Here is a 20,000-nt window from a genome sequence, read left to right on the forward strand (position 1 = left end):
CATGCAGGTTATTTAAAAAAAAAAAGAATATTTGCCATTTATCTTATTATACAGGGTAGGTCTAGCATCTTTCAGGGAAATACATTTTTTTTAATTTTCCAAACATGGTAGAATTAATGTATATATATGCAATCAAACATGCAATGTTTTAGATTTGAAAAGAAGAGAGTCACTGTGTGTACAAGAATACATGGTGATTGACAGCTATAGAAAAACCATTTCTACTTATAGATATGTGATCTTTTCTTTGTGGTTATAAGCAAATATTGGTAGTCCAAATAACTATTTGTTACATTGTAACTTACACAACAGGGAAATGAGCCTCTAAATAAATATTTCTTTAAAAAAAAAAAAGATATGCATTTCATTCCAAGAATACAATTTTGTGTAATTTGTTTCAGAGAGCAATTGTGATGCCTACTAGTGTAGTCATGTGTAGACTTTCAGTCTTTCAGAGTGCCATTTCCTTTAACTATAATCTTACAGGAGTCAAACCTTCATTGATAATGCATATATATGAATCTTTCTACCATTCATGATTTGTATGTAATTGACCTTTATATGTGATCAGCTAGGTAAAAGTCTTTGCAGTGTATATTACCAAACTCCAAGGATGATGCCTTCAACATACATATTATTTTGTTGAAGCCCATCCCCCCCCCCTCCTCCAATTTACAAAAATCTCACTGATAAAAGTTCATTCTGAAGGCTTCTCACATTAAACTGACATATGTACTAATGCTCCTCTTTACAAATTTTAACCCACCAGACAACTTTGTTGACAAATATTTAAGATTTATTTATTATGTCATCTTTTTAATATCAAGATGTTAAAATCATTCTAGAAATGGAAGTAATACATGTACATGTCAATATCAATAACAACATGAAAATTCATCTAAAAAGTTATCTATTAACAAATATAATTACATGTACATAATTGTATGCATAACAATGCATGTACATGTACTTAATTTCTTAAACATGTATTGTAACAAATTTTATTTTGCTGAATATCAAACTTTTTTTTATTTTACTGTCAACTTTTAAATGTCCATATGATATAAATGAATAAATAAATATATAAGATGACATCAATGTAGCAGATGGACCATCAGCATGGATTGATCAGTGGGTAGAGTACCAGACTACGGGTCATGGGTTAGATTCTCAATCCTGCCATATATTTTTGAATCATTCCTCTGCTCGTCCTTTTACACAATCAAGGCAATGGAAGATGAACATTTCTCGGTTTCGCAAAAGATTTTTCAGGCCATTACAGCAATGTACCCATAGACCTAGAAAAATAATAGTATTACACTGATTTAAATAAACAACTGTCATTACACTGCAATCAAATTTCATAAGTCTTGAAAAATACATGCAACATAATTGTTAGTTAAATAAACTGTAAAATTGTGATAATACTGATTTTATTTACATTATATTTATCTACCGTACACCATATCTGGGAAAATATCATTAAGTATCACCTACAATTTCTAATTTTAATGATTTATAACCCAAGAGCCCATATTAAGAAAAAGATTTCAAATGACCCCAAGGTCAACTTTAGTATTTTTTCATTAACCATTCCCCTTGTAATGAAATTGGCTTCTTTCCAAACCAGAAAAAAATACTTTTTAACCAAGAATGGTAAGTTTCAGTTAAGGTCATTCACGTTTATAAATAAAAGATAAATTTTTGTGATATTTCAGGTACAATTCACTTGCATTCTATTTTCTTTCTACAAAATTCTCAGGTTTAATTAGTCTAGAGTTAACATATTTTGATAGTCCCTGGTTGTGGCAAGTAAAAATGTAAAATCAGCTGATATGTACTGCAGTAAGGTATATGAATGGGATTTTACTGTAGCAAAGAAGGTGAGAAAAATCTTTAGCAAAATTGAGTATTGAACCTGGTACCTTTGCACTAAGCTACTCAGGCTGACATATAATACATGGTAGTACAACATTATAAATTTAAAGGGGCATATTTGCTGTGAAAGTGATGGCAACCATTTTTATCTCTCAAAATCTCCCAATGACAAAGGAATATGTATTACTGACTAATAAAAATATTTCTTTAGTAAAATAAAAAAAACAAACAACAGAAACCTAACAAGAGGCCCACAGGCCTTATCGGTCACCTGAATACTAGTGGAAAAGTATCATTACTTCCATGGACTATGAAATCTAGAAAAAATTTCCTGTTCTAAATATCTAAGCTAATTATATTCTAATGTTCAGCAACAGTATAAAACAAGATGTGTTCTTAAAACTTCACATCCCTCAAAGTGCATACACTGATGAAAGGCTTTAAATAGGTGTATTCACATGAAAACATTAAAAGATATGACTAATTTGGACTCATCTTAAAGTCGTAACCCTGGGTTGTGAAATTCACCATTTTTTGTACATCCTTTTCTGCATTTATATTTTATACAGTATCAGCAAACTTACACATAAATACTATATACTAAGTTTGGCCCCACCCTGGGGTCAAAACCCTTACTCTGGGGGAAATCAAATTTACAATTTTGGTAAAAGACTACCTGCTCTATCCATTTAGTTTCAATTTAGTATCAATAGCATTAAAGAAGATGTAATTTAAGTGTTTTATACACATTAAAGAAGATGTAATTTAAGTGTTTTATACACATAAACACTATATAACAAGATTTGCCCCGCCCTGGGGTCAAAACCCCTACCTCGGGGATCATGAAATTTACAATTTTGGTAGAGGCCTGCCTGCTCTACATCACTATGCATTTAGTTTTTCTTATATATGTGTGTTTCTTGATAAGAAGATTTTTGAAAATTGGTCCCCCTTGTCCCAATGATGCTTCATACCAAATTTGAAAAGAATTGGACTGGTAGTTATTAAGAAGTTAAAAATGTTCAATTGTTAACGCACGACGAATGAAAACTAATTGCAATAGGTTCCTGAGTAAACTCAGGTGACCTAATAAAAGTACATTTGATAACCGCTTTTAGTGTAAAGAAATATATAAAGAAGAATTATTGGCTTGCAAGATAATAATTATTTAATCACCAAAATTACATATATTCATTTGCTTGCTTTGAGATTAAAAGGTGTTTCAAATAACTGAATACATGTGTTATTACTGATCAGAAATATATGATATAGAGCAATTTTTATTGAGTGTTGATTTAAAATTTTGGTGACAAAATTACAGCTATTATTTTGGAAATCATGCAAGAATTTTTAATATCGAGGAGATAAAAAATAATTTCAAAGAAACATAGTGTATGTCCTTAGATTGGTTAAATTTCTATTTGCCAAAAAGGTGAAGATATGCTTAGACAGACAGGTACAAAACTTGCAAAATGGACAAACTTTGATCATAAAAACTCATAAATGTATGTTCTTAAATCTTTGCCTAAGGATTTAATCATCAATGCATTACAAAAATCATTACATCATGTACAATAATTTGTTTTGGATTTTTTAAAACTTTGTAAGTACAGCAATGATTAAATGTGTACAAACAGTGGATATACTTACATCATATATATGTACTGTACATCTTGCATCCCAATCCTAACCCTGAGGCATCATGGACAATCTTTCAGGAGAGGGCATGAAGAGAAATGCATCTAAATCAAGGAATGCTGCTGTCTGATGGCAATTTATTTCTTGACCACCTTTATGACCCTTTGAAAAATAAAAGAGGTCAGCTAACTTGGATATCTAGTGCATGTTACATGTATATCACACCTAATATCTCCAATTAATATATAGTCAATGTTATTCTACATTAAATAAATTAACACTGACTTCACACAGTTGTACAACTGTATTTGAATGCGATTTTGTACGTTTCACAATATTTTCTGAAAGTTTTGCACGTATGGATGTGCACAAGCAATATAATACTTCTCATTACCAGCTCGTTAGAGTTATCACGCTTTGATGACTCTTGTGCGTCAGTGGTAAGAAAATGCACAAGTCTCGCGAGCAAGTGCGAGATTACTGGGACATAAACGAAATAAGCGAGACTATAAACGAAACGGTCATAGCACCCCCCCCCCCCCCCTTTTAAGAGTTAAAATACATGGTGTATTTTTAAATAAAATAACCATTGGTCAAACTTCATATTTCAAATATATATTCTAACACAATCTTATTAAAAATGTTACATGTTTTTAAACTCCACCACACCTATTTTAAAAATTCCAAACATCTTTGTCCTAAATCCATCAATATTTTGTAATTTTCAAAATAGCTTAAATGCAGTTTGGAAACGCATTAGTTGTGTTAATTAGTGTGATAAACGTCTTTAAAAATGCAGCTTGGCATATATATAACTTGTTCTAAAATATGGAAATTGAAGGGGGGGGGGGTTCGTGTACGATTACCAAGTCCATGTCATATGAACCTCTCCTAATTGTATGATAAAATAGAATGTCTTCATAGTCTGACAGAATAACTTTAAAACCATATTACTCACATTAAAAGTTTTGTGTTGGATGTGCATATAGGTTTTTCCCTTCACAGTTCTTCTTGTGATTGGTGCTTTATATCGGTCAGATTTGGCAAATTTAGTACCTGCACTCCCTCACATAGTTTAATAAGTTCATCTGTTTTCTTGTAAGAATAATCAATTCCTGAATTTGACTTTAGAATTTTAATCAATGTTGTGGTTCAAGTCGGTTATATAAAATATGTATCCGATACCATAATTTATATTATGTATGCCTAAGTAATGTTTACGTATGTTGTCCCGGTAGCACGACTTTACGCGCCTTTAATTTGAAGAGTTCCACTAATGGAAATGAAAAGTATTGAAATGATGCTAAAAGAGACTGTAACTGTTCTCATCTGGTACCAAGTCCATTCATCCTATCTACCTGTTCACCCAGAGTATATATTGTTAAAACAATAATAATTTCATATTTTATAACCATGCAATAGAGGGGCACGTACAAATCACACATTTTAGAATTAGTGCCTGTATATATAATGTATATTTTAGATTCATTTTTCACCAATATTCTTGTTTTTCTTTTTGCGAAATGATGTGAAAGCATGTGCGTACTTGTGTACAGGTAGCTATGATACTGCTTTGATGTTGTCCCAGTCATGAAATTAAAAAAATGGGATAAATAATTTTGAATTTCAATTGTGGTATTGTCAAAAGTTTGAAGTAACAATGTACACAAATGAGCTTGTGTCTTAATGTGTTAATAGTGGGCACATATCAAATTGTAAATAACTAACACATATGTATATGTGCTCACTATTTAGAAATTAAGATCCAGGCATTATAGCAGCTACATAGGTTGAGAACAAAATGAATAAGGGACTGTGATTTTACCATGTGTGTCATGTACTGAATCCCCTTGAAGTCAATTTAACATTATTTAGGGGCCTAGTGACGAGTAGTCAGTGGTAAAACATTTAAGGTTATTACTACACAAACAACTTAACTTACTTGTCAGTCCATGCCGACTTCTTTTTGAACACCTACAGCATCGCAGATCCATGCACAAGTCAAATGCGTTAAATTTGATGAACCTTACATTTGGATTTGTAAACAACACTGAATAACGGTACAGTTGATCGACATGCCGTTGGCAGGCATACGTATACGTTGAAATTCGTTGCTTTTTCACAAAGTTCTGTGTTCTTTTTCGTCATAATGCGGCGGTAGCGCAGGGAATTCAAAGTAAATGAGCAAATTCACACTTTTTACGCTTCGAAGTGAAAATAGCCACTGCGCACGCGTACATGCAATCGTACATCGTAAGTTACGTTTGCGGCTACGAACGGTTTTGTAAATACCAATTCACGAGTACGTAACTCTAATCTTAAGTCAGACGTAAATCCTACGTTTACGTCTACGTCTACGAACTTTAGTAAATATGGGTCCAGGTGTATTAGCATTTTATCATGATTTTGATAATTTGCCCTATCATAGTAAATGGTCTATGACCTTGACCTTTTGACAAAAAATAAACAGCTAACTTATATTTGTGATATCTTAGTATAAACTGAATAGTAGTTGGACTCCATTTGGATCAGGGTCACAATGAATCAACAGAAGTTTAAGCTGATCGAGAAGACAAACATTATACAAACTGGCCTGACTATATCTATAGTGTCATCTACTATGAAGTGTCCCCAAAAACATTTTCCATATTTGATAACATTATTATGATTTCATTATCAGTTTCATATTAATAGTAGAAGCTAAAACATGGCTTTCAAGATGAATTTCCACAGTATTACTCAGTTGTTGTTGCCATGGCAACAGAAATAACTTTTTGAATGTCCTTTTCAGAAAGTTTACAATCTAACCTTTCAGAAAATATTTACTTTATTATAGGTAAATAACACTAAACTAAATAGAAAATGTAATATTATATGTTGCTAATTTACAGAAAATGTGCTAATCACTCTGCTATGTTAAGGGGTCAACCTTGTGATAGATGTCATCGTTCGCTGTACGTTTCACATTGATGAAGAACCCAGATGTAAGTTTTTTTTCTCCTATCACCTTTTGACCGGCCATTTTAGTGTGCAAAACATATGTCTGTCAAACAATCAAACTGTTTGTTACTTAAACTGATATCAAATTTGGAGGGATGGCTGACCAATGGTTTGAACATAATGAAACCTCGATCTTTACCCATTGATGTTTTGTGGCAAGACTGAAGTTACTCCTGTAGTTCTTGAGAAGATAAAAACGTAAAACGTTTATACCAGACAGACGGACACTCAGACAGAAATATGAAGGTGTAGATGTATACACTGACGCCAGGCAAAACTTGATGAAATATAATAAAAGCTCACTTGATAGTTATTGAGCGGAAGACTTTTCTCAACTTACTGTTCCAGAAACTAGTCCAGGGAAAAGTAATAAAACCAGGCAAACTAGTCCTAGTCCTCTTTGACCTCCATCCTTTTTATCTTTTTTTCTCACAGTCAGTGATTCTGTTTAAAATAGAAAACTCAAATATTTATTAATTCAAAAAACATACACATGTATTCAAAGTTTTAAAGGCCCAAGGGGCCACAACACATACTCTCACGCCATTTTGTAATATACAAGGAGAAAGTCTTATACAATCCCTTAAGTGTACTACACTGAATGAACCATTCCAATCTCAATCAAAATCATTCCGTTCCCATAGCAACTGAAATTCTGTTGAACCTTTCAGCACTCCATTCCCACACAAAAGTGTTCTGTTCCTATCAAAAACCGTTTGTTCTCGATCAACCGTTCATTCCCTCAAACCGTCACAAATGGAACTTGCCTAGCATTATCAAGTCCTGTTAGAATAGCATTGCACTCCATCAGGGTTTTCCTGGCTTATTTTTGGGTCTGTTACCAAACCCATTCCCAATGTAAAAAAATTCACCAATATTTCCCAAATTTTCAATCTTTTTTTTCAAACAAGTGTCCTTAAAATTCCATACATAGAGCGAGTAATAAATAATTTATATTAATTGATTTGTTTTCCTGTGCACAATTATAAAATATGTAAAAAGTGATCGGCATTCCTGAGAAAACTACGATCGCTACGTTATATGAAAAATCTTGAGTGGCGCTATAATGAACTGTTCAGATAAAATGTTTGATCGTAAAGACTTACCTGTGATAGAAATATTATATTTATGATCAAGTCTATCAATCCTTCATATAAAATATGCACCCATATACTGACATTTTTAAATTAATTTATCGTTGATTATAGATACCTGCAGTGATTTGCTGAGTATTTCAGAACACGTATATTGTTTACTTGTTAGTATGATTAATATTGAAATTCAAATATTACACAAATAAACATATTGAAAAAGGACAGTTCAAAACATTGCAATCGTTTCAAAAGCAGTTCTTATACAAGGACAGGGTTTGACATTTACTTTTTTGAGCACTAGACCAGTCAGGCTACTTCAAATGATATTTAATAGACCTGACCTTACATCCACTAGCCCTGACCAACTTTCCAGAAAAAAAAAACCTGGGGATTTCTTCATATATAAATACCTAATTTAAATGAAGTTTGAAATAAAAAGTATTTAATAGTCTCTAAAACATCTTAAGTCTCGTAATTCAATTTGATGATTTTATTTTCAATTAAACGCATTTTCTGTTTCTTTAAATTCTATCCGGCGCAGAAATTCATTAAGTCCATTTGCTAAAATAAAATGACCTCAACCGTTTTATTTTTTTTTCTGCTTTGTTTCATCCCAACCTTTTCCTTTTTTTCTGTTCAACGTGAACCAGTCCCTTTTACATTCAAAGTATTTGAATAAATGTCCTAAAACATCAATTCCGACAGTGACTAGTAGAACTGAAAATAAAGATTATGTCATCAATCGGTTCAAAATTGCTTGCAAACTCTTAACAGGTATTGGGAGGAGGGGGGGGGGGGGGGGTAAGAATAAAATATCTTATGATTTAAAGTAAAGTTTCTTATTCATCTATTCAACACGACCAGTGGGACTAGTTATCGACATTTTACCCGGCCGGACTTATCATTTAGTAGACTCGGTCGGTCGGACGTGCCTTAGTGTCAAACCCTGAAGGATGAACCGTTTGAATTTCCTCAATGAGTGGTAAAGCAGGATTGGTAAAAGCAGACTTCAGATCAAGAAAAAAACATCCCCAGAAATTTCAGTCTCTCCGTAATAATGTTCAACTTTGTTTAAATTAATACACAGGCAAGAACATCTGAATATAATAAATAAATTTTATTTAGAATGAACTCCTTTTAACAATTAAACAAGAGGCCTACAGGCCTTATCAGTCACCTGAGTGCTATAGAAAAAGTATCAATATACTCCCAAGGGCTATGAAATCTAGAAAAAAGTTCCTGTTCTGAATATCTAAGTTAACTAAATTCTAAAGTTCAGCAACAGTATAAAAGAAGGTCTGTTCCTAAAACTTTAATGCCCTCAAAAGTGCATACATTGATGAAAGGCTTTACATAATATAATAGATGCATTCACATTAAAAGATATTACTACCCAGTAATTTGGACCCATCCTAGAGTCAAATCCAGGCAGTGGGTTGTGAAATTCACATTTTTTGTACATCCTTTTCTGCTATTCCTAATTATGCATTTAGATTTCATAATTTCATACAGTATCAGCAAACTTACACATGAACACTATATACTAAATTTGACCCCATCCTGGGGTCAGAACCCCTTCCCCAAGGATCACCAAACTAACAATTTTGGTAAAGGAATACCTGCTCTTTCTAAATACCCATTTATTTCAATTTAGTATCAATAACGAAAGAAGATGTCATCTTTAAGTGTTTTACACATAAACACTATATAGCGAGTTTGGGCCTGCCCTGGGATATGAATTTCAAATTTTGGTATAGGCCTTCCTGCTCTACATCACTATGCATTTAATTTTTCTTTATCATATACGTGCAGCTCTAGATAAGAATTTTAAGAATTTGCCAATTTTGGGCAGTATTTGCCCCACCCCTAAGGCCCCAGGGGTGCAGGAATCCTGAAATTTACAATTTAAGTCCCCCTTGTTCCAAAGATGCTTCATACCAAATATGAAAAGAACTGGAATGATAGTTATCAAGAAGTTAAAAATTTCTATTGTTTACACATTTAATATTAATTTAACTGACCATTTTCGCCCCACTAACATTAATTAAATAAAATGTCAATATAAATACGATTACCTGATAGTATTAATCTTATAAAATGATTACTGTGTTCAACATGTGTAGAATATGAATACAATGCATTCAACTATAAGAATGTTTTTAGACAGAGATTCTGAAAGGTACTTAAAGATCTTCGTCAAAGATTTTCCTATGAATCAAATATAATTATCATGTTTCCTTAGTGATCATTAAATTGCATCGAAACATTTTTTTTCCTCACTTTTATTGATTAATAAGCACAAAGTCATACATGTACTTTTCAAAATTTCCAATTTGAACATTTTACGCATCATTATTTGTATTTCCCAATTCTATGGACCCAGACCCAGTGTGAAGATGGCAGGAGGAACTATACTGTTCTTGATTCTGTACATTTTAAGGCTGTGCAACTGCTTTATTATGTCTCCCCTCTTCCAGGGGAAGACATATTGTTTTTGTACTTTCTGTCTGTCCGTCCGTCTATCAGGCTGCACATTTGTCTGTCACAAATTCTTGTGAACGTGTCACCTCCTGTAAAACTTTAAAATGCTTCATTGCCCTTTGTATTGTGAATATATTGTTGGGACGTAAGGATCCAATTATTTTCCTAAAAGTTATGGTGGATCTATGAGGGGTGGAGGATGTAGAATTTCTCCTCCTATTTGGGTTATCGGATAGACATGAAACTTTGTACAATTGCTTCATTGTAAATATTAGATGTGAATATTGCCAGGACAGGCGGATCCAATTATTTTCCTAAAAGTTATAGTGGATCTAAGAGGGAGAGGCTTCATTGTCATTTGTAGATGTGCATATTGTTGGGACAGAAGGATCCAATTATTTTCCTAAGTTATAGTGGATCTAAGAGGGGTGGAGAATGTAAAATAGCTTGTGAACACTCCTCCTCCTATCTGAATACTTCTCCTATATGGTGTATCTGATAGCCTTGAAATTTTGTAATACACTTCATTAACATTTAATGATGTACACATTGTTCTGACCAGGGATCTAATATTTTCCTATAAGAACAAGGTACGATTGTATACATGAAAAGGCCCAAAAAATTTCTCTCTATAAAATGTGTCTGGAATTAACCTTAATCAGCGTTTTAAGAAAGTAAAATATATGCCAGGTATACTATGTCAACAAAATCATTATGGTATTCCTAATTGGATGGCATTATAACATCATGAATAAGACATTCCCCGCCTTTTTTTCAAAATAAGCCTGAAAACTGCCAAATATCATACATATTATTGCTCAGGAAAAGATGTGCGCATTTGTCGAGCAAAATGAAAATGATATATATTGTGTATTGTTTTAAGATGAAAAACATACTTGAATATGAATTTGCTCGACGCATGCACTGTATGTTTTCTGAAAGGAAAACCCCTTGAATTTGTGGCTATTTTCATTGAAAATGGCATTTATGCAATTTTATGCCAACTTCTAACTCTCGTCATATGACACAAATCATTTTGCTGATCAAACTGAGCGGATTTTGGGTTTGCTAATCTATTCCTCATTTCAATGTCAGTGTTTAAGCTCCAAGTGAAATCATCGATATTTTGGGCCAAATGACTTTAGAAACTGTACCTACTCCTTTACAATGGATCAAAGAGGAGTGTTTTATAGTTGTTGTTTTTTTTTCATATAAAAGGGTATGGTCACTTTCCTACTTGTTCTTGAGCACAACAGTCATTATTTTTGTATTATATACCACAATGACATTGGTCACATCGATGTTGATTCTTTTCTCCATCTTTTTCCTCAATGTTCAAAGTGCAATTTATAATGGCTAGTTGTTCCTGCTCATGTTTTCTCCTCCATACCATGCAGTAGGGGATATTCGAGTAATTTCAGACAGTCGGTTAATTTCGGACAGTTCAATAAATAAACAAAATACGATTCAAAATAAAGCACTTCACACAATGTTACTGTTCGATACTACAGAACTTTTGGTGGTTTTCCATACCTTTGACTACTTCCTGTATGTGCAAAGATTTCAAGTGTAAAACAGTAAAAATGCATGACCCCGGATTGAATGTTGGTGACTAGTAGTATTTGAATTTGAGAGTGACTTGTCCTTCAGTTGTATTTATTGATATCAACGTAAATACTAGTAATTCGCTAAGTTAAATCATCTTTAATTTATATTATTATCATATTCATTTAATTCAAAACTCTTTAAAACAGTATTTTCCATTGATAATAAATAGATTAATGAAATACGATGGTGGCAATGAGTGTCCAAAATTAAACTTCTTCAACGCCATGAAAATAAATGAAGACGTTTAATTTCGGACACTGTCAGGAGATTTTTAAAGGATTTTAAATGAAACAAATAATATATCTTATCGATTTTAAAAACTATAGTTCAATTAAAAGAATAAGTTTTAAAAGAAGACATAATAAATAAATTAAGTTTCTATTTATTTCTATGTTGGACTTGGGGCCTCCGTGGCTGAGTGGTTAGAGCATCACGCTATCACCGCGGGTTCGAATCCCACTCCGCAGGTAAGTGAGAAAGTTTCCCAGTTTACTTTTGGAAAAGTCAGTGGTCTCTTCCCAGGTACATTGTATCTGGGTTCTCTCTTCTACCAATAAAAACTGGGTGCCACTAGATAACTTAAAAATTGTTGAGTGTGACGGAAAACAGCAAAACAATCAAACAATCATTTAAACTGCTGTTGTTTGGATATTTTGTGGTCATGCAGTTATCTGCATGATTTGGTTGGCAGGTATGTTGTTTTCACTTAATTTTCAAACTAAATGTTTATGAGCACTGTTATTGTTATTTTTTAAATAATATGTAATGCTCCCAAGAATTAACAATGCACAACCTTTATCCCCGCCCCCCTTCCCAGTCGATCTTTACAACTGTATTGTTGGGAATTTTGCTTTCTGACGTGTTTGTAAATAAAGTAGTCTATGTAAAATCTAAGTTCATGTATCTACTAGTCAGGGGCAACCACAATACCAAGTTTAACTTCTCATCAGATACTGAGCAGAGATTTCCAAATAACCAATCATTTGAGCCATGGTCTTTGACCTTACAAGTGACTTGAAAGCTAATGGGAGTCATCAACTTATTAGTAGGTACCAGTGTACCAAGTTTGGCGTCTAAGCAAATGGTTCTAAGATATTGAGTGGTCCAGAGTAGTTTGACCTTGTGACGGAGACATCCATTCCTTAAATTAGGGGGACCTATATCAAGTGTACCAAGTTTGATGTCTGTCAAGCATAGGGCAATTAAAATATTGAGCAGACAATGTTTTACAATGTCCCAAGGAGATTGATCATTGACCTTTTGACCTCAAAATCAATATGGGTCATCTACTCTGTAGGAAAAAGTTTGAGGTCTGTCAAACAAAGGGTTATTAAGATATTGAGCAGACAAGCCTTGGTCTACCGACCAATTGAAGTGCAAACCAATATAATGACCCCTTTTCAAGATTAGGGGAACATAAAAATGAAATGAAATTGTATTATAAAAATATTATGAATGAATGGCTTATCAAATATCACGAATTGAAACAGGAAATCATAGTACGTACAATGTATGTTCAGGACAAAAGTCCAGGAGGGTCACTACTTTTATATTCATCCGTAATAACGAGGCCAATTAAAAAAATCAAGGCAGAGAATTCATTAAGTAAATGGGAAAAAAATTGAAATGTCAAAAATAAGTCAACAAATCATAAGCGACAAAATGTATTCGATGACCATCACACAATGATTAAACATAATTATAATGCTAAAATGAAAACTCCACCACACATAGTGTCACTGCTACAAAGATGCAAGGTATGACAAAAAGCAGACCGACTGACAAATGGAGACAGATGACAAAGTGATCCCTAAGTGTTGCTCTGCATCAAAGGTGGCACAAAAAGTAATGGTCTTGATCTGTTAAAACAACCCATGGTGCAAATATGAACCTGAAAGTCCATTCCTTTCAGTTCTCAAGTTATTGCTATATACATCCTAATATGTCATGAAACATAAGACTCTTACATACCACCTATTTCAAGTCGAGTTGGAGCCAAAACATCAGCACTTTTAGATTCCACAGTCTCTTCTACTGTCAGCTTCCAAAAACCAAGTTTGATATAAGAACCTTCATCTGAAATAATTTCCAATGGAATTCACAATACCAGAAATAATTAATAGTCATGATAATTCAAACTTTACATTTGCCATATATTCTGAAATATCTAGTTTACCACAGTAGTAATTTTCTTGAGGTCGAATTTTCTAGTTAATAAATAGGTGAACGTGAAAAGGCATACAGTATCCGAAGCCTTGGTCTTTGAGTGAAATATTACACTACTTAATCGCCGAGTTTCATCTGGAAACAAGAGGCCCATGGGCCACATCGCTCACCTGAGTCACCTTGGTCCATATCAGAAGACTTTCTATATATATTTGCATGTAAAACCGTAGTCCTTATCATGGCCCCAATCTACCCCTGGAGGCCATAGTTTTCGCAAACTTGAATCTACACTATGTCAGAAATTTTTCTTGTAAATGTGAACTTCTTTGGCCCAATGGTTCACGAGAAGAAGATATTTGAAGATTTTTCCTATATATTTGTATGAAAAACTTTGATCCCCCCTTGTGGCCCCATCCTACCCCCAGGGGCCATGATTTGAACAAACTTGAATCTGCACTATATCAGAAAGCTTTCATGTAAATATCAGCTTTTCTGGCTCAGTGGTTCTTGAGAAGAAGATTTTTTAAAAAAAATTCCTATATATTTGTATGTAAAACTTTGATCCCCTATTGTGGCCCCATCCTACAACAGGGGGCCATGATTTGAACAAATTTAGCTCTGCTCTATGTTAGGAAGCTGTTCATGTGAATATCAGCTTTTCAGACTCAGTGGTTCTTGAGAAGAAGATTCTAAAAGAATGTCCCTATATATTTGTATGAAAAACTTTGATCCCCCCTTGTAGCCCCATCCTACCCCAGGGGCCATGATTTGAACAAACTTGAATCTGCACTATGTCAGAAAGCTTTCATGTAAATATTAGCTTTTCTGGCTTAGTGGTTCTTGAGAAGAAGATTTTTAAAGATTTTTCATATATATTTGTATGTAAAACTTTGATCCCCTATTGTGGCCCCATCTGACCTCCAGGGGCCAGGATTTTAACAATTTAGAATCTGTACTATATATCAGAAAGCTTTCATATAAATCTCAGCTTTTCTGGCTTAGTGGTTCTGGGAAGAAGATTTTTAAAGATTTTTTCTATATATTTGTATGTAAAACTTTGACCCCCTATTGTGACCCCATCCGACCCCCGGGGGCCATGATCTTAGCAATTTATAATCTGCACTATATCAGGAAGCTTTCATATAAATCTCAGCTTTTCTGGTTCAGTGGTTCTTGAGAAGAAGATTTTAAAAGATTATTCCTATAAATTTGTATGTAAAACTTTGATACCCCCCTTGAGGCCCCATTCAATCCCCGGGGTCCATGATTTTAACGAGCTTTAATCTGCACTATATCAACAACAACAAAAAAAAAACAACAAAAAAAACAAACAAAAAAAACAAAAAACAAAAAACAACTTTGACCCCCTATTGTGGCCCCATCCGACCCCTGGGGGCCATGACTTTAACAATTTAGAATCTGCATTATATAAGGAAGCTTTCGTATAAATCTCAGCTATTCTGGCTCAGTGGTTCTTGAGAAGAAGATTTTTAAAGATTTTCCCTATATATTTGTATGTAAAATTTTGACCCCCTATTGTGGCCCCATCCGACCCCCGGGGGCCATGATTTTAACAATTCAGAATTTGCATTATATAAGGAAGCTTTCATATAAATCTCAGCTTTTCTGGTTCAGTGGTTCTTGAGAAGAATATTTTTAAAGATTTTCCCTATATATTTGTATGTAAAACTTTGACCCCCTATTGTGGCCCCATCCGACCCCCGGGGGCCATGATTTTAACAATTTAGAATCTGCATTATATAAGGAAGCTTTCATATAAATCTCAGCTTTTCTGGCTCAGTGGTTCTTGAGAAGAAGATTTTTAAAGATTTTCCCTATATATTTGTATGTAAAATTTTGACCCCCTATTGTGGCCCCATCCGACCCCCGGGGGCCATGATTTTAACAATTTAGAATCTGCATTATATAAGGAAGCTTTCATATAAATCTCAGCTTTTCTGGCTCAGTGGTTCTTGAGAAGAAGATTTTTAAAGATTTTCCCTATATATTTGTATGTAAAACTTTGACCCCCTATTGTGGCCCCATCCGACCCCCGGGGGCCATGATTTTAACAATTTAGAATCTGCATTATATAAGGAAGCTTTCATATAAATCTCAGCTTTTCTGGCTCAGTGGTTCTTGAGAAGAAAATTTTTAAAGATTTTCCCTATATATTTGTATGTAAAACTTTGACCCCCTATTGTGGCCCCATCCGACCCCCGGGGGCCATGATTTCAACAATTTAGAATCTGCACTACCTAATAAAGCTTATCTATAAATTTCATCTTTTCTGGCCCAGTGGTTCTTGAGAAGAAGATTTTTTAATGACCCTATTCTATTTTTACCTTTTCTTGATTATCTCCCCTTGGAAGGTGGCCTGGCCCTTTATTTTAACAATTTAGAATTCCCTTTACCTAAGGATGTTTTGTGCCAACTTTGGTTGAAATTGGCCCAGTGGTTGTTGAGAAGAAGTTGAAAATGTGAAAAGTTTACAGACGGACGGACAGACGGACGGACGGACGCCGGAGTATGGGTGATCAGAAAAGCTCACTTGAGCTTTCAGCTCAGGTGAGCTAAAAAAGGTCAAAAACCTATTGTGGTATATAATACGCACCCCTTTCTGGCACAAAAATATTCTCTAAAAAAAGTGCGTATTATATTCGGCAAAATACGGTATCTATAATCCAGTTCACCTTGTCCTTTTGTCCTTGAAGTTCCCTTTTTGATTTCTAACTCAAACACAGCTAATAGCGGATTTTCCCCATCATCCGTTCTCGATACCTTAGCCTTGCAATCTGTGAAACCTGCCAAATCCTTGCCCTAAAATGAATGAAGTCATTTACATACATTGAGCTTAATTATTCCAGACATTTTGGTTCCAAGCAAATCTCGTGGATAAATGAGGTGTCCGAATAGCTGAATCACATTTATTACATTTTCATATACTGTATTACATAAGCAACTATTGGGCAATATATGTTTAGTACTTGAATTAGGAAATAACTATATTCTCATTTGTTATTAGTGGGCAATAATCCAGATTTTATGGTCGCAAAATAGAGGTTTACCAGCATCACATTAATGAAGCAGCTGTAAGTCAGATAAAACTTAAACTATAGCCCCTACCAATCTCAATGAGCACTAATTTGAGTGGTTATATAGATAAGAATGTCTACAACATACTAAAAACTAAAATGGCGCATTACACCTTCTCTAATGAAAAGATAACTAACTCTTGCAAAGAACGATAACTTAGGTTTATGCAAATCCAAAAAAATCGCTAAAACGCATCAAAGATACGTATGGCCGAGTTGCAGTTGGAAAAATTATGCATGCTTGCATTCACAAAGTAAAAACATGCAAGTATTTAATATAGTTTATAAGTATGAAGCTTTGAATGGCCGCAATAGGTATTTGGTGTGATAATGACCTTGACCTTTGGATTTCAAAAGCAACATGAATTTTGAATGTCATCAGGATTTGAAGTCTGATAAACATGCACCAGCAAGTACATGAATTGTATAAAAGTAAGAGGCAAGCTCAAATCTACAGTATATAGTGAAAAAGAGACCTTAACCTTTGATCTTTTGACCTCAAAATAAATAGGAACCTTCCTCTTCTGGATGTGATCATGTTATGTAAGTTTCACAAAGATGGCCCTAGTAGTATGAAAGTTAGAGACCGGACAAGCTCAAATCTATGGCAGTTAGTGACAAAGTGACCTTGACCTTTGACCTTTTGACCTCAAAATGAATAGGAACCTTCCTATTTTGGATATGATCATGTTATGTAAGTCTCACAAAGATGCACCAAAAAGTATGAAAGTTAGAGACCGGACAAGCTAATTGTGGATGCCGCCCGCCCGACTGGACGCCCATCCTTCGCCAATTTAAAAGCCAAGATTTGCTACACAACTCGGCTAATAAAGGGCCTTTAATTACTGAAGCTTGTGGAATTCAATGTAAGAGTTATTTTTAAAAAGTATTCACTAAAATACTTACATCTGGCAATTTGCTTGTATTTCCGCATCTTAATTCTACTACATTACAGGTCATAGTGTGATTCTCTGCCTCTAGAGGCCATTCCTCTACAATAAGGCATGTTAAAAATAATGTTATCCAATCATCAATGTTTGATAAATTCAAGGAAGCAAAGGCAAAGCCTGAAATCTGGCTCATTTAAAAGACACATCTCATGTTTTCAAAGTATACAAAATTACATGCATTTTGTCTTCCTTATGCGTATAGAAATTAATTGTAATAGTTAGTTCACCGAAATATTGCGATGATTATATAGCCACAATACGGACATAAATCTATAAGCCCCGATTTAAAAAAGCCTAGTTAATTAGTTTAGGTGGTCACGTTGTACAGTGACGTCATATACGACCTTCATTGATCAACTTATTGTGAAAGTAGTATTAAGATATTTTTAAAAACTTGGGTTTTATTCCCCATGGATAACATTTATTTCGATGTTGACAAATTTTCCGAATCTTGTATCTTTAATTAGCCACCAATACATACAAATAGTGACCCAAATGTAGCGAGGAAAGCAAGTATGAAATCTGCATTTGCGAAAAAATAATGTTTACATGGGATCGCTGTCTAAACACTATTTGGTAATGCTACAGACCCTGAAACGTGCTACTACACCAGTTGCACGGTACGGTTCGGTACGCTTTATGAACGGTACGGTTCGTTTCTTGAACGGTACGGTTCGTTTCTTGCATGGTACGGTACGCTCCTTGAATGGTACGGTTCGCTTCTTGCACGGTACGGTTTGCTAAAAATAGCTGCACGCTTTGTGAACGGTTTGCACGTTTTATTAATGAGGTGGGCGTGGCCTGAACGCTTTGACTTCGTATAAATTGTACGTTTCAATAGTTTGTTTTCACTCGATCGGTCTTATTTGGCTCTTTGATTATCGGCTGCAGGATTTGTGGTTGTGTTAGAATGTGCACATGGGGAAATGAGACGTTATTTTTGATTGCTTCGATGGAATAATTCCATATTGATAACGTACATAAAAGTTATGAATAAAAGTTTTTAGAATTTGCTTAAGTCTAAGTCTTAATGGTTGTTATTACGTTTCAATTTGTTTTTCATTTCTCATCAGACATTTATTAATTTACGATTTTATAAAAAGTTGTTACATGAACTGCTCCCCGACATGGGCGTGCGTAAGTGTAAAAACAAAGCGTATTAAGTTTCCGGATATAAATTACAGTGCCTAAATTGGAAAAGTTTTTAAGAAGAAGTGAATTTTGTTTTGAATACACTAAAGTCGCAAATGACACAATGATTATTTTCTGCACTTCACATTTATTGTGATTTATCATCGACATTATGAAAGATCCAGGATATCTGCACGTGGAGTTTGTACGTCCTTTTTTGTCAGCATTCAGTCATTCATAATTAATAATGTTAGATATCTGTTGCATTTGTCTTTGAATCAAATAAAATGATGATAATACATATATATTCCTATCCTTTATCACGCGAAGTCCGATTTTCATTTCCCTGACTTTATTTTTGATCACTGAAAATTGAATTAAAAAAAATTAACAGAAAAGTAAGGCAAGTGTATAGTTTGCAATAAAAATGTTAACCCAGCTTCGTGATGTTTGAGGATAATGCTTCGAATAGCCATCGATAGTCTACGACCTCCTTTCCCATCGGGCGCCATTGTGAAAATAATATACTGTGGCTGAAAAAGTGGGTCACGTGACATAAATTGCACGCTTTCTGCACGGTACGCTTTCGGGCTTTTGGGGGCGGGGTTTGCATAATATTATCCTGTACGATTTCTGCACGGTACGGTACGCTTTTTGAACGATACGGTTCGTTTCTTGAACGGGACGGTACGTTTCTTGAACGGTACGGTTCGTTTTTTGCACGGTACGGTACGTTTCTTGAACGGTACGGTTCGTTTCTTGCACGGAACGGTTCGGTTCGTTTCGTTTTTAAGGTGTAGTAGCACGTTTCAGGGTCTGTATATTCCTTTAGACTTCTGTAATTATAGCATTGTTGTTTTTTTTTCTCTAAAATAAACAGTGCAATTATTATTAAATTTTAAATTATTTTTGAATAAGTTAGATAGGCCTAAATTATGATACGATGTATCATTGACAAT

At 34.2% G+C, this 20,000-nt stretch overlaps 1 protein-coding gene and 1 long non-coding RNA gene across 9 annotated transcripts in view; both read right to left on the minus strand.

Moving 5' to 3' along the window:
- LOC125675165 (uncharacterized) overlaps nt 1-20,000 on the minus strand; it is a 79,814-nt gene that overhangs the window by 39,215 nt on the left and 20,599 nt on the right. For all 8 annotated transcript variants that reach the window (XM_056158156.1, XM_056158155.1, XM_056158163.1 and 5 more), the window contains 4 exons: nt 17,867-17,952; nt 16,559-16,685; nt 13,671-13,775; nt 6,857-6,960 (listed from right to left, as the gene is read on the minus strand). In XM_056158156.1, the coding sequence (XP_056014131.1) occupies nt 6,857-6,960; nt 13,671-13,775; nt 16,559-16,685; nt 17,867-17,952 (422 nt within the window). The remainder of the gene's footprint in view (nt 1-6,856; nt 6,961-13,670; nt 13,776-16,558; nt 16,686-17,866; nt 17,953-20,000) is intronic.
- Nucleotides 785-3,915, minus strand: LOC130052629 (uncharacterized). Its single transcript, XR_008800988.1, has 2 exons — nt 3,529-3,915; nt 785-1,298 (listed from the first exon to the last, which is right to left on the minus strand). It is a non-coding gene; the product is annotated as an uncharacterized LOC130052629 (long non-coding RNA).

The sequence above is a fragment of the Ostrea edulis genome, chromosome 3 (assembly GCF_947568905.1).
Source record: "Ostrea edulis chromosome 3, xbOstEdul1.1, whole genome shotgun sequence".
NCBI classification, from domain to species: domain Eukaryota; kingdom Metazoa; phylum Mollusca; class Bivalvia; order Ostreida; family Ostreidae; genus Ostrea; species Ostrea edulis.